General features: G+C 45.7%; 2 protein-coding genes across 2 annotated transcripts; both read left to right on the top strand.

Moving 5' to 3' along the window:
• On the top strand, positions 1 to 5,230 carry LOC100822676 (ribonucleases P/MRP protein subunit POP1). Its single transcript, XM_010239098.3, has 10 exons — positions 1 to 461; positions 990 to 1,086; positions 1,173 to 1,289; positions 1,368 to 1,598; positions 2,199 to 2,317; positions 2,406 to 2,927; positions 3,425 to 3,533; positions 3,788 to 4,335; positions 4,622 to 4,804; positions 4,900 to 5,230. Exons 1-10 carry the CDS (start codon positions 40 to 42, stop codon positions 5,096 to 5,098), a joined length of 2,547 nt encoding a protein of 848 aa, XP_010237400.1. The 5' UTR covers positions 1 to 39; the 3' UTR covers positions 5,099 to 5,230.
• A 133-nt stretch (positions 5,231 to 5,363) lies between these two features.
• On the top strand, positions 5,364 to 7,476 carry LOC104584436 (uncharacterized protein KIAA0754-like). Its single transcript, XM_010239099.3, has one exon. It carries the CDS (start codon positions 5,602 to 5,604, stop codon positions 7,195 to 7,197), a length of 1,596 nt encoding a protein of 531 aa, XP_010237401.1. The 5' UTR covers positions 5,364 to 5,601; the 3' UTR covers positions 7,198 to 7,476.
• The last annotated feature ends 4,773 nt before the right edge of the window (positions 7,477 to 12,249 follow it).

The following is a 12,249-nucleotide window of genomic DNA, read 5'->3' on the forward strand; positions in this document are numbered from 1 at the left end:
CCCTCGCAAACCCTTCCTTCTCCCTCTCCCGTCCCAGCAATGGCGGGCGGCGGCGCGGTGCCCCCGCCGCCGCGGCAGCTGGAGGTCCGGCGCTACGCGGCGGCGCGCGCGGGCGAGCTCCGGTCGCTGCACGCCGCCGTCTCGGCCCGCCTCGGGGGCGAACGCTTCCAGCAGCCCCGCTCCGCGCGCCGCCGCACCACGGGGCACCTCCCCTCCAAGCGCCGCCGCGGCACCACGAGCAGAGACGCCTCCGCCGAGGAGACAACGGAGGAGGGGGGTCGTTCCGCGCCGCGCGTGTCCAGGAGGGTGAGGCGGCGGCGGGAGCTCGCGGGGAACCCGGCGGAGGGGTTCTCCGTCGCAGGGGACGGCGCGCGGCGGCTGCGTACGCACCTGTGGCACGCCAAGAGGTTCTCCATGGCCAGGCGGTGGGGGTTCGTCCTCCCCGTCGGTCCCCAGGGGAGGTGAGTGAGTGGCAACACAACCTCTTTGTTTTGTGTTCCTCTACAGAGGGGGGGAATTAGAGAGCTTTACTGAGTTCTCTGTTATAAAATGTTAATTTGTGTTATCTGACTGTATTTGAACCAGTGTTAGATCGATATCGTTGGACCAATTGATGCTGAGAGAGAAATACCATGATCCTGTTGTAGCTTACTTCTCAGTTCTGAATTCTGATTCCTGTGTGACTTCCTTTTCTGAAATAGCATTTTTTTGGATAGCGAAAATTCTAGATTTCTAGCTCATCTGTAGGGACAAAAGACAAAGCTTGTGTGTGAATCGGTGCTAACATGTTTCATCATTGAGTATAAATGGTGTGCGAATCGTTGCTAACATGTTTCATCGTTGAGTATAAATGGTCTGTCCAAGCTGGCGCTTGTCAGTCTACCTGAAGTTTATCTTATGTCAAGTTGACAGCCTTCGCGCTATGATTGGTCATATGTTTGAGTTTTATAAAGATAATTTACTAATGTGATTAACATTCCATCTTGCAGTGGAAGGGGTTCAAGGGCAGTTTTGAAGTGGCTACAGAATGGAACAGTGGTTCATGATGCTAGCTACTTCATTCCAATTCAGCTAGAAGGTCCAGAGGTACAAGTTCAGAGGTTCCTTCTTTTTCAGCTTAATCGAACAAACTAATCTAACTGAGTAATCTTCTTGCTGGATAATTTTTGCAGGACTCCCTGTTATCCATTCTCAGAATGGTTTTGTGTCCCCCTCCTGCAGATGAAACACCTGATTTGAAGCTCCTACAAGATAAAGTTATGCAAGGTGTTTGCTATGAGAATGCTATGGTATTTACATTTTTACCATAGACAGTACAGCTAGAAGAGTGTTTGGAATAACAACTGCGTCCTAATTGTTCTTTCTAGCTTTGGCGTACTGGGAGTCCCCATTATCAAATTGTTGGACCAGTGACATACATGTGGCGACCACACTCAGGAGAGAGTAGCAAATTGGAGGCCAAAGCAGATTTGTCCAATTCACAAACTAGATTTGATGAAGGAAGCTGGAATCCTTTACAACGCCAATTATGGATATGGATCCATCCTGCTGCTCTCGATGAAGGGCTTGCTGCAATCAAATTTGCATGCGAGAAACAGGTGCTTCCGCTATTTTCTTTTGTTAGGCTATACATGCTGCCTTTTGATTTCAAGATAGAAGTGTCATTCTGTAGAATCCATGCCCTTTTTTTATTGTAGTAATAAGTTCACTTTAAGTAATCTGTACGTGTACTTTCTATTTAAAGAGCTAAAATGTCCGCAACGCATATATCATACAACAATAACACATCAAAATTCGGGTTTAAGAGGAACAACAAGAGAACACTTGCTATTTCTCTTGCTTCGTGTGAGTCGCCTCATCTGAGTGTAACGTTGAGTTGACAAGCTATTCTTTAGGCAGGAAATAAGTCAATTTTGATGTTTCAGGATTAACAGAGCCTTAGTAATTTAGCAGAGTCAAATTTGTTGTTCATGATTAACTGTAAGGTACCTAGCAACTTAAGATTTCTTGAAATCCACTGAGGGACATCCATCTGCTGAGTAGTATCTGCTATTTGCTTGGGTTAATTAATTTTATGCAAGTATGCACTCAGTGCTTACTGCTTCATAACAATTGCAACCCCCAAAAAAGGAAAATGCCCTTCAGTGTCATCATTCTTACCCTTCTATCACCATTCAATATGTCACCTCACATTGCAGATGCAAGATTTTGGTGTTGTTGTCAACTGTTTCTCACTAGAGGGCAAACTTGCAAGATTGGAAGTCATGGGATCCAAGGCTATGGAATCTCTTAAGAGTGCATTGCACCCAGTTAGCAAGTAAGTTCTTTCCCACTCTTTTTTTTTCATTCAGAATATTGATCTCTAGGCGTGCTAACTTATGTTTTTCTTGCGAATATTGTTCAAGTATGATCGACAGGGTAATTAGTATGAGGAATACATCTAAACCAAGTGATCCTTCTCTGGATTCCTCTACTGGCTGTCATCTTTTGAAAGCATCTGCCATCAATCATGCTGAGATTCTGCAGCCTGGTGCTATACTGTCCATGATAGTTGGTGACCCCAGGGAAGTTCCATTTGAGGGAACGGATTCTCCTTTAAAATCAGTTCCAGACCAGGAGAACAAACACTTGGAGGAGGGAGGCCTAGTTCCAAATGTTGATGAGGCACCATCTGAGGAGAGAGACATAATGTCATCGATGCACCCTGGAAGACACGATTTGCTCCTTTCGGACTGTAGAGGAATGTGGGATTCCTGCTATAAGATAAACCCCCCTGTGGCTGAGGAGATCCTTTGTATGGAGAAACACCACAGGCGTATAAAGTTTTTCTGTCTGGATTCTGGAAATGATCAAGGAAAAGAAACTCAAGAGAAGGATCTTTTCAGTCAATCCTGCCCTGCTATTCTTCTGAAACAGGCTAAAGAAAGGTTGGTATCTGTAGGGTAAATCCAGCATTTTCATTTAGATGGGACATTGGTTTTCTTTTCCTGCTTGCTAGAGCATAGGACTAATATGTTAACATCTATTGGTATAGCTTTTGTATGGCTCCATGATTAAAATGTGTATGCTAGGGGCTACCTAAGCCCTAACAGTGTACATGAACATATCCCATGCCTATTTTCAGATTTAACACCTCAGTTATTTTAGCTTTTGCTTTGGAGAAAAATAATCCAATGCTAATTATCATGATTGACAGGATTGTTTGTTAAGTTGGCCTCTCTTGTTCCTCTTGCTGTCATATATAAGATATATTGTGTGACGGGAATTGTTTTGTTTAAGGTGTTTGTTTGAAAATCTTCCTAAATTAATAGGGTTTTGCTGTTTTGTATTCCATCATCATGTCACCCTCTTAATTCGAAGCTGTCTGATTGTTTCATGGTTTTCTTTTGAGCTGATTATTGTTTCATGTTCAATGAATGTACAGGTGGTCTCTTATTCTACCTTTGAGCTGGGTAAAGCCCTTTTGGCTCTTTCTAGTGTCTCATGGTGCACATGCGATTGGCTTAAGAGACAGGCGGTGGATTGCATCAAAGGTACTGTATGTGTAATACAGGGTTTCTTTCAACTGCTATTGTCTTCGCTGAATTAGCTTCCTGTTATAGCTCTCTATACTTGTATGCTGAGCATGGCCATTGGTACTATTTATTATATGGAACAATTGAAGTATAGTCAAATGTGTTGCATTAGGAGGATACTGAAGATTGAGCAGCTCTGGTTCAGCTTCCCTTGGTCATTGGAATCTGGGATTTATCTTGAGTACTAGCACACTGACACCTCCTTTTTGCAGTTCAAGATGCCATGCTTTCCTCATGATTATCCAGACAGCAAAGCGTATTCATCGTTTATGGCTGAAGAGGCTGCTGCTTTGGATAAAGCAGCTGAGTACCGCCCTTCTGCCAAGAGACCTCCAAGAGTTCCTGTACCACCCTTATGGCATTGCATCAAGGCTAGTTTAAATAAGGATGGCATAGTGAAAGGTCTTGAAGTAGATGACTTGAAGCGTTTTGCTACGGAGTTACCTGAATGTTTGCCAGTAAATTCCAACTGTGGAGATTCAGGTGTTGCATCCTTCCAACAAGTGGTGCCAAGAACCATCCAAACCTTGAGGCAGTATGTAAAAGAATTTGATATGAAGTCTTTGAGTTCTTCATATGAGATGGAAACAGATACTGACCAACCCAATTTAGTTTCTGGTGGTACCATTAAAATGTCATGTTCTGTAAGCGGATTGTGCCTTGTAAGGGTCCTGCTCCGAGCATTCAAGGAAGGTTCTTTTGAAGACGGCGCTGTTGTTTGTGCCCCATTTCCATCAGATCTTTCGGCTTGGAAAATCAGGTTAGTATCCCATGTAAGCATTTCATTTGTTGTTGGAGTCCTGAAGTCTGGAGTCTGGAGCTCTGTTAAGTATTCTGAAAACAGGTATAATGCTTTATAACATTTATGCTGTCCTCACTTTAGTTGTTTACAGATGCTTTCTTTAACTGATTTGGTTTTGTTTCTAGGAAACTCCATTTGCCAGATTCTTCTTAAAAAACATTTTTTTCTGTATCCCAGTGTTCTTCCATAGGAGAGGAGCTTAGGAAAAATATGTTTGAGAAAATAATGTATTTTCATGTAACAGAGCAGAGGACGAGGAAGAATGTATGGAAAATTGGGAAGTCCAGCTCCCCCAGTCCAATGTCAGTTCTCATTTCTCTTGGCTGGATCCTGGAACCAGCCACCTCGAATTGCCCAAAGACGAAGCTGCACTGAAGGCATTTAGGTGGCCGATAGGCTTCGTAACTACTGGTTTTGTCCATGGAAGGTGACACTCCCTCTGCTTTCACACTGCTACATGTCATTACCAGCGCTATATTGGCCAATGAACTCTAAACCCATCACCTGCTTCAATTCTTACAGTACTGGGAAAGATGCTGTTGCAGTCGCGTTCTGTGAAGCAAGGCTTCTCGCGGTGCTGCGACGACAACAGTGGGATCATGAGAGCATGCAGAGTCGAGAGATCTGCGTCCTTGTCAGGAACACGAGGTCGACGGCGTATCGACGAGCTCTCGCAACGGTTGTCCTGGAGCAACAGGAGGAAGATCTAGAGTTTCTGTAGTCGTCAGCAAGTGAAGTATTCTCTTGTCAGTTGTTTTACACTCAACATGGAAATTTTGCTACATGCATGATAACATTTCTTGGCCACAAATTCGAGTTAGATATAATCTGCTCTCTTTTTTCTCACGCAAAACTTTTGCCCTCTACATGTTTTCTCATCGACAGGTGGGATCTAAGCCCACATGTCACTAAGAGAACTAAATGAAAAACAAAAGGAGAATAACATTCCCTCGTCTTCAAAAAGAGGTGACTCCATTTTTAGCAAGCCCAGAAGGTATAATCCCTTCTCTTTTGGACTCCTGGCTTCACGGCACACGCCTAATCTTTGCCTGGCTAATTTTACAGGAGGAAGAGATTTAGTTTACAGATCACCGGCTGTCATTACATGCAGAATGCACAACATCAGCACAGCCTCTCGTTCCCTCTCTATCTCGCCCTTCAAATACCCTCCTCTCCCTCCAGTCCTCTCAAGCGAAAACATTTTACAGCACCACTGACCAAACCATGAGAACGGGGCTCTCCCTAGCGATCCTTCTCCTCGCTGCTGCCGCGTCGGCCGACGACCTTGGCTATGGCGGTGGTGGCGCCGAGAAGAAAGCTGAAGTAGTTGCCGAGAAGAAAGCCAAAGTGGCCGACGCCTATGCCGTGGAGAAGAAACCTGAAGCGGTTGCTGAGAAGAAAGCCGAAATTGTCGCCGAGAAGAAAGCTGAAGCAGCCGACGCCTATGCCGATGGGGTGAAGAAACCTGAAGCTGTTGGCGAGAAGAAAGCCGAAGTCGTCGCCGAGAAGAAAGCCGAAGTCAAAGCTGAGAAGAAAGCCGAAGTCAAAGCTGATGCCTACGCTGAGAAGAAAGCTGAGAAGAAAGCCGAGAAGAAAGCCGAAGTCAAAGCCGAAAAGAAAGCCGATGCCTACACCGAGAAGAAAGCTGAAGTGAAAGCCGAGAAGAAAGCCGAAGTGAAAGCCGAAAAGAAAGCTGAAGTTAAAGCCGATGCCTACGCGGAGAAGAAAGCTGAAGTGAAAGCCGAAGTCAAAGCCGAGAAGAAAGCGGAAGTAAAAGCCGAGAAGAAAGCCAAAGGCAAAAGTGATGCCTATGCCGAGAAGAAAGCTGAGAAGAAAGCCGAAGTAAAAGCCGAGAAGAAGGTCAAAGGTAAAGTAGAAGCCGCTAAGCCCGAGGCAGGCAAGGCCGAGAAGAAGGCCAAGCATGAGAAGCGTGAGAAGGCAAAGAAAGCCGAGTCCAAGGCACCCGACGCCTATGCCGCGCCTAAAGCTGAGCCGAAGAAGGAAGAGCCAAAGGCACCCGTGGCCATCACACCCGACGCCTATGCCGCTCCAACCAAGGAAGAGCCCAAAACACCTGCCAGCACACCTGAAGTGCCAAAGAAGGAAGAGCCTGCAGCCACCACCCCTGTGACACCAAACAAGGAAGAGCCCAAGGCACCGGCACCCGCGGCCGGCACCCCTGACGCCTACGCCGCCCCGAAGGCGAAGGCGCCCGCACCAGCTGCCGGCACACCCGACGCCTATGCCGCGCCGAAGAAGGAAGAGGCAACTGCACCCGCGCCAGCAGCACCAAAGGAAGAGGCAAAGGCGCTCGCCGGCACACCCGACGCTTACGCTGCCCCAAAGAAGGAAGAGGCACCGGCGCCGGCAGCCGGCACCCCCGATGCACTGAAGAAGGAAGTGGCGTCGGCTCCTGCGCTTGCGGCCGGCACACCCGATGCCTATGCCGCGCCAAAGAAGGAAGAAACACCGGCGCCAGCAGCAGCCGCCACAGCTCCAGCGGCCGGCACACCTGACGCCTACACCGTGCCAAAGAAGGAAGAGTCTAAGGAGACCACACCAGCACCTGAGTCAGCCGTCACGGAGAAGAAGGCCGAGCCCGAGACACCGGCGGCTGCCACAACCGACGCCTATGCCGCTCCAAAGACCGCCGAGCCAGCGACGCCCGCCGCCCCCATGACAACCGACGCCTACGCCGCGCCAAAGACAACCAAGCCGGAGACCCTAGCTGCCCCCGCCACAACCGACGCCTATGCCGTGCCTGGGGCAGGAGCCGACGCCTGGCACAAGAAGCTGAATCCTTTCTCCGCGAGGAACTGAGGCCGCACCACATTTGAACAGGATGGCTCAGTCTATTTCTGAGCATCTCCGACCTAAATAACTCTACAGCTCAGCCCAAGCATACACAGCCCACAATTGTTGCTTACCCCATGATGATTATCCACACACCCTACATCATCACTCACGCAATTTTGTATTACTATTTTGTAACGAAACTGTACTCACGGTGCATGTATGTTTCTTGGGCAATGACACCCGATATCTGTATTCACATGGATTACGGATATATATACATATATGTTTAAGAAATCCTGGTTCCGTTGATGTTTTCAGTATTCATCTTTTTTTTACAGAGTTGATCTATTACTTCTGGAATTTGGTACTCCCTCTAATTTCGAGTAATACAGAGTTTTTAATACTATAGATAATACATGCATTTTGGCTACAGTAGCTTTAATTGAGTATACATGAACTTGCGACCATTTCCCTAGTATGAAGATTTTGTAACCACGTTGCATACACTGGAAATATTTTCTATTACTGTGTAAATCAAAACTGTAGTAGTTCTGAAGAAAAGCATATACGATATGAAGAAAGAATCGCCAGCCAGTAGCGCTCCCTCCCTCCCTCTCTCTCTGCTCCGCTCCCCTGATCTCTCTCTTGCTCACTCTCCCTCTGTCTGTAATGGTTGTTGCTGCTGCTTAATTACCCAAAGGGGGAGCTTAACCACTGGTGACATATTTTGAAGGAGTAGTTGGTAAAGATCAATGCATATTTGGTTAAATAATACTCCCCCATTCTAAAGTATATGACATATTTTGTCTCACGTAACCACTGGTGACATATTTTGCAGTAGTAGTTGGTAAAGATCAATGCATATTTGGTTAAATAATACTCCCCCATTCTGAAGTATATGACATATTTTGTCTCATTGAAACAAATATTTGACCAAAATTTACGTAATTAATTAATATAGTAAAATGCACCAAAAGTCATAATAGTATCTTTATATTGTCAAGTTAGTCATAAATGTAATCGTGCAATCAAACTGACTTGAGCCATCCGATCTGCTACCTGTGGCTATGATTTTCGTGCGGAGTTTCCACCTCTACTTTTGTGAAAACCTCCCCAGTCTTCTTGGCCAAACAGATTGTTTCTTCCCTGCGTCGATCTTCTAGGTTGCCTCACCGCGTCTGGCCGACACCGTATTCGTCGGTGCGCGCACTGCCCTAGAACAATCTGCTACCCCTGCACTGCAGGGACCCAGTGGTTTGATCCCTTCTTCCCTTTCAAGTCATGCTGATGGCTGCATCTCTCTTTTGCGTACAGACGAGCAAGGATATCAATTTATGTTCCAGTTGCTGCATCCCCCTCTCCTCTCTCTCTCTCCCCCCACCCCAGCCCCCAGTCCCCACCCAATATGGATGAGCAATGCAGTGGTCAGTGCATGCAGACTTGCAGTGAAGATAAGAAATATTTTCTGAAGCTGATGACCATGGAATTGTCTGAATTGACATGGTTCGGGTGACTAATTAAACCATCCATGTTGGTCGGAGAAACAGAAATATTTGTTCAGTAATCACAGTTCATAACAAATTGGAGGAACTGATCACCAACAAAGTACTACGACTAGCTACAAGCTTCTAAGTTGATAGCACTTCTGAGGTTTCTGAAGCTCCCGTCCTTCTGTTTCAGTTAACAAAAAGCACCATTTTTGAACAAGCATTATAAATCAAGGGTTTAGCTATTTTGACTTGTCGATGAACCGTGTCAGGTTACTTCCCGGTTAATTTGGCTTGTCCATATAACAGTAGTTAAGAGCATCACGGTTAATTCCTTTGGTGCTCTTGTTCCAGAGACATTCATTTTTGTGTTTGTATTACCTTCAGAACCACATCTTTATAGTTTACATTCTAAACAAAAAGCGACCTCAAAAAATACAATCTGAGCAGTGATTTTCAACCACAATGCTAAGTCAATTTGAAATTAGAATCCAAGAAAAATTAAAACACAAATAGGCAGAAGAGAGATGCAGCCATGAGCCCATGAGCATGACGTTGAGCTTTTCACTCTGGAGAAGAAGGGATCAAATCACTGGGGCCTGTTGTGCAGGATAGGCGGATCCTTTCGGTGCAGTGGGCTCACAGACGAATCCGTTCGTTAGGTCGGCCGGCTGGTCGGTAGCAGCGAGACACGGTCAGCGACCTAGAAGATCGATGTAGAGAAGAGAAGATTGGGGAGGTTGATTGCAGGTTTTTTTTCACAAAACCAAGCCTTGGTGGGAGGGCTTTTTCGCAAAGATTAAGTGGAGGTGGAAACTCCGCGTGAAAATCGTAGCCACACGAAACAGATCGGATGGAATACGTGCACGATGCATTTGTGAGGTGATTGCACAGCAGATGGACCCTTTAGCTTCTAAAAATACATAAGTAGTCATCGCAGGTCCTATTCAAGGTTCAACCCAAATGAGTGCTGACTTAGTCTCCCTTTGTTTAAGCTTTTGCTGGAGCTTATTTGGCTTCCACGAGGTAGAAGCCACCAAGCCTAAACAAACATCAATTTCCCAGCCAGCTGCACATCGGAAGCTCCAGCCCACTTCAGCCAAATTTGCACTACGGGCTAGAAGCACGGAAATCGTTGCTTCTTGAATCGGCTGGAGCCGAAACATTTCCCACCTCCCAGATGCCCTTCCAACTTAAAGCCTATTTGCAAACAAAATGCCTTTGAACCGTTATTCTCTCTGTTTCCTCTCCTCCACGCCCAACTCATCTTCCCGTGCGTCTGTCTCTGGGCGAGAGACCCTGCGCCCGGGTTTGGTGTTGTGGCGGCGCCGGCTGCACCGGTCCTCCTCCCTTGCTCGCGCCACGACCCTCATCGCCGGCATTCCTTGGCCCACTTCCTCCGATCCCGCATCTACCCGAGCTCGCCCTTTTCCTCCTTCACGAGCAGCGGCGGCGGCTGCTCGATTCTAGGGTTCCGGCCGGCTCCCCGTCTCAGCTCCTCAACCCATGCAGATCCTGCGGTTCCACGATGGAGGACACGTACGAGGTGTTCCAGGGCAAGGTCCTCCACCCGCCGTTTGTTTGTTGGACTCCGGCAACCAACGACCCTCCACGATGGAAAGATAAAAAAAGCTCATGTCGCAGAACAGCTCCCAGCCGGCCATGAAGCAGTGATGCGGCAAATCACAATACGTGCTCCAAGTTCTCATGCTATTGATTGTACGTGGTGCTCCATGGTTTCCATTTTCGGGGAATTTTGTGAGTACATGCTGTTCGTGCCATTGTATGGGTCAAGTGTGGGTGAAATCAATAAATTCACCCACACTTTAAGATAAATTCAGTCAATTTGGTATTTTACTCTGAAATCGACTTTTAAACTCGTCATTTGCAATCACATCAACAAACTCAACACTTGATCAAAATTTGCAGCAAACAGGAACATTTCGGACATTCCACTCTCATCCAGCTGCAACTACAATTTCACGATCACTAAACGAACAACAAGTCAGATTTCAGCTTCAGCCTTCCAGCTCCAGCAGAAAATTAGTTTCTTCCAGTTTCAGTTAGCTTGTTTTCAGCTCCAGCCTAAACAAAGACAGCCTTATAAGTGTGGCTGGTTAATATATCACTGCTACGTACATTAAGGATCCACACGCAGCTATCTACTCCCTCCGTCCACCTTTACCAGCCGTTTTATTTGAATAGCCTCGTTCGCATATACCAGGCGTATTAGATTTGGACTAGGGCAGAACGCAACTGATTGGGTCAGAAAAGTGCGTGAACCAATTGCAGGCGATCCATGCGCTAAGAGGCTAGCTGTCTTGGTACTTGTGAAGAAACTAGCGTGCCTACTAAAAGCGGACGGAGGGAGTAAAAGACAATGAAATTTGCATACCTACTAGCCGAGCACGATACAACATCCGTCGGCCATGGGCACGTGGCAAGCTGCATCTTTTGTTTAAGCTCAATGGCCTGCAATAGACCCCAGCCTTTAAGGGAGAGCATGTTCTATTTGAATAGAGTATATTAGTTAGTACTTGTGCATTTTACCAGAGGAAAGTACAAGAACTACTAACTAATATATGAGTGCTAACTACTCCTTCCGTTTCTAAATACTTGTCGTGGTTTTAGTGCAAATTGTACTAACTAGTATATGTGATTAATGAGATAACATCATACAATGATAAGAAAGTACTTTCCGAAACGAGTACTTAATAAAACAAAATAGATGGCGTATCCAGTACAGACCTTCATTCGGTGTAAACTATCTATGACTATCAATTCTAAAACGTGTGGTGCAGATGAAAGGTGTTATCAAGAGTTACCAATTGTGGGATAAGTACGGGTCTCATGTGAAAAAGGTGTTTAGATGGATGTTTTGATTCCCACCTTCGATTTGCACCACATGTTTTAAATCCGATGATGGTTCAATGAATAGTTTGCAAGTTTGCACAGAGAAAAGTTTTGCACCGTATATGTAACTAAAAAAATATGCTATATATTTTGGGGGAATACTAAGTAAATAAAAATTATGGCTTGTAAGCACACATTTCTTAGGAGCTAATTTTTTTTGGCAAACCTTAGGAGCTGAATATAAAGTTCGAAACTAGAAAATGGCTACCCTAAAATAGTTGGAGCAGAAGGGAGTTTCTTTTGGCAAACCTTAGGAGCTGAATAGAAAGTTCGAAACTAAGAAAATGGCTACCTAATATAGTTGGAGCAGAAGGGAGTTTTTTTTTGGACTGGAAATTCCTTGAAAATATGTCGTTTTAAGCAAAAAAAAAAGTTCTATACATTCTGGAACATATTTCATACCATATATAGTACAGTAATAGCTTTGATTCCTTTTTTAGCAAAGCAACATGAGGTAAATTCCAAGTCTACCTTGCACTATTAACTAGCTTCCATTATTCCTCCTGTCTTCACGGCAGGCGCTTAATTTTACAGGAGGTCAGATACTAACCATCCAACCATTCACGGGAAAACTCCAGAGACCAAAGACGACCTCTGGTTTCCCGCCAAATGCGGCCTGTCACATGCTCTCCCTCCCAATTCAAATACCCCTTAGCCCTCTTTCAAACCTCCACTC

This window comes from Brachypodium distachyon, chromosome 4 (genome assembly GCF_000005505.3).
Source record: "Brachypodium distachyon strain Bd21 chromosome 4, Brachypodium_distachyon_v3.0, whole genome shotgun sequence".
In the NCBI taxonomy this organism is placed as follows: Eukaryota; Viridiplantae; Streptophyta; class Magnoliopsida; order Poales; family Poaceae; genus Brachypodium; species Brachypodium distachyon.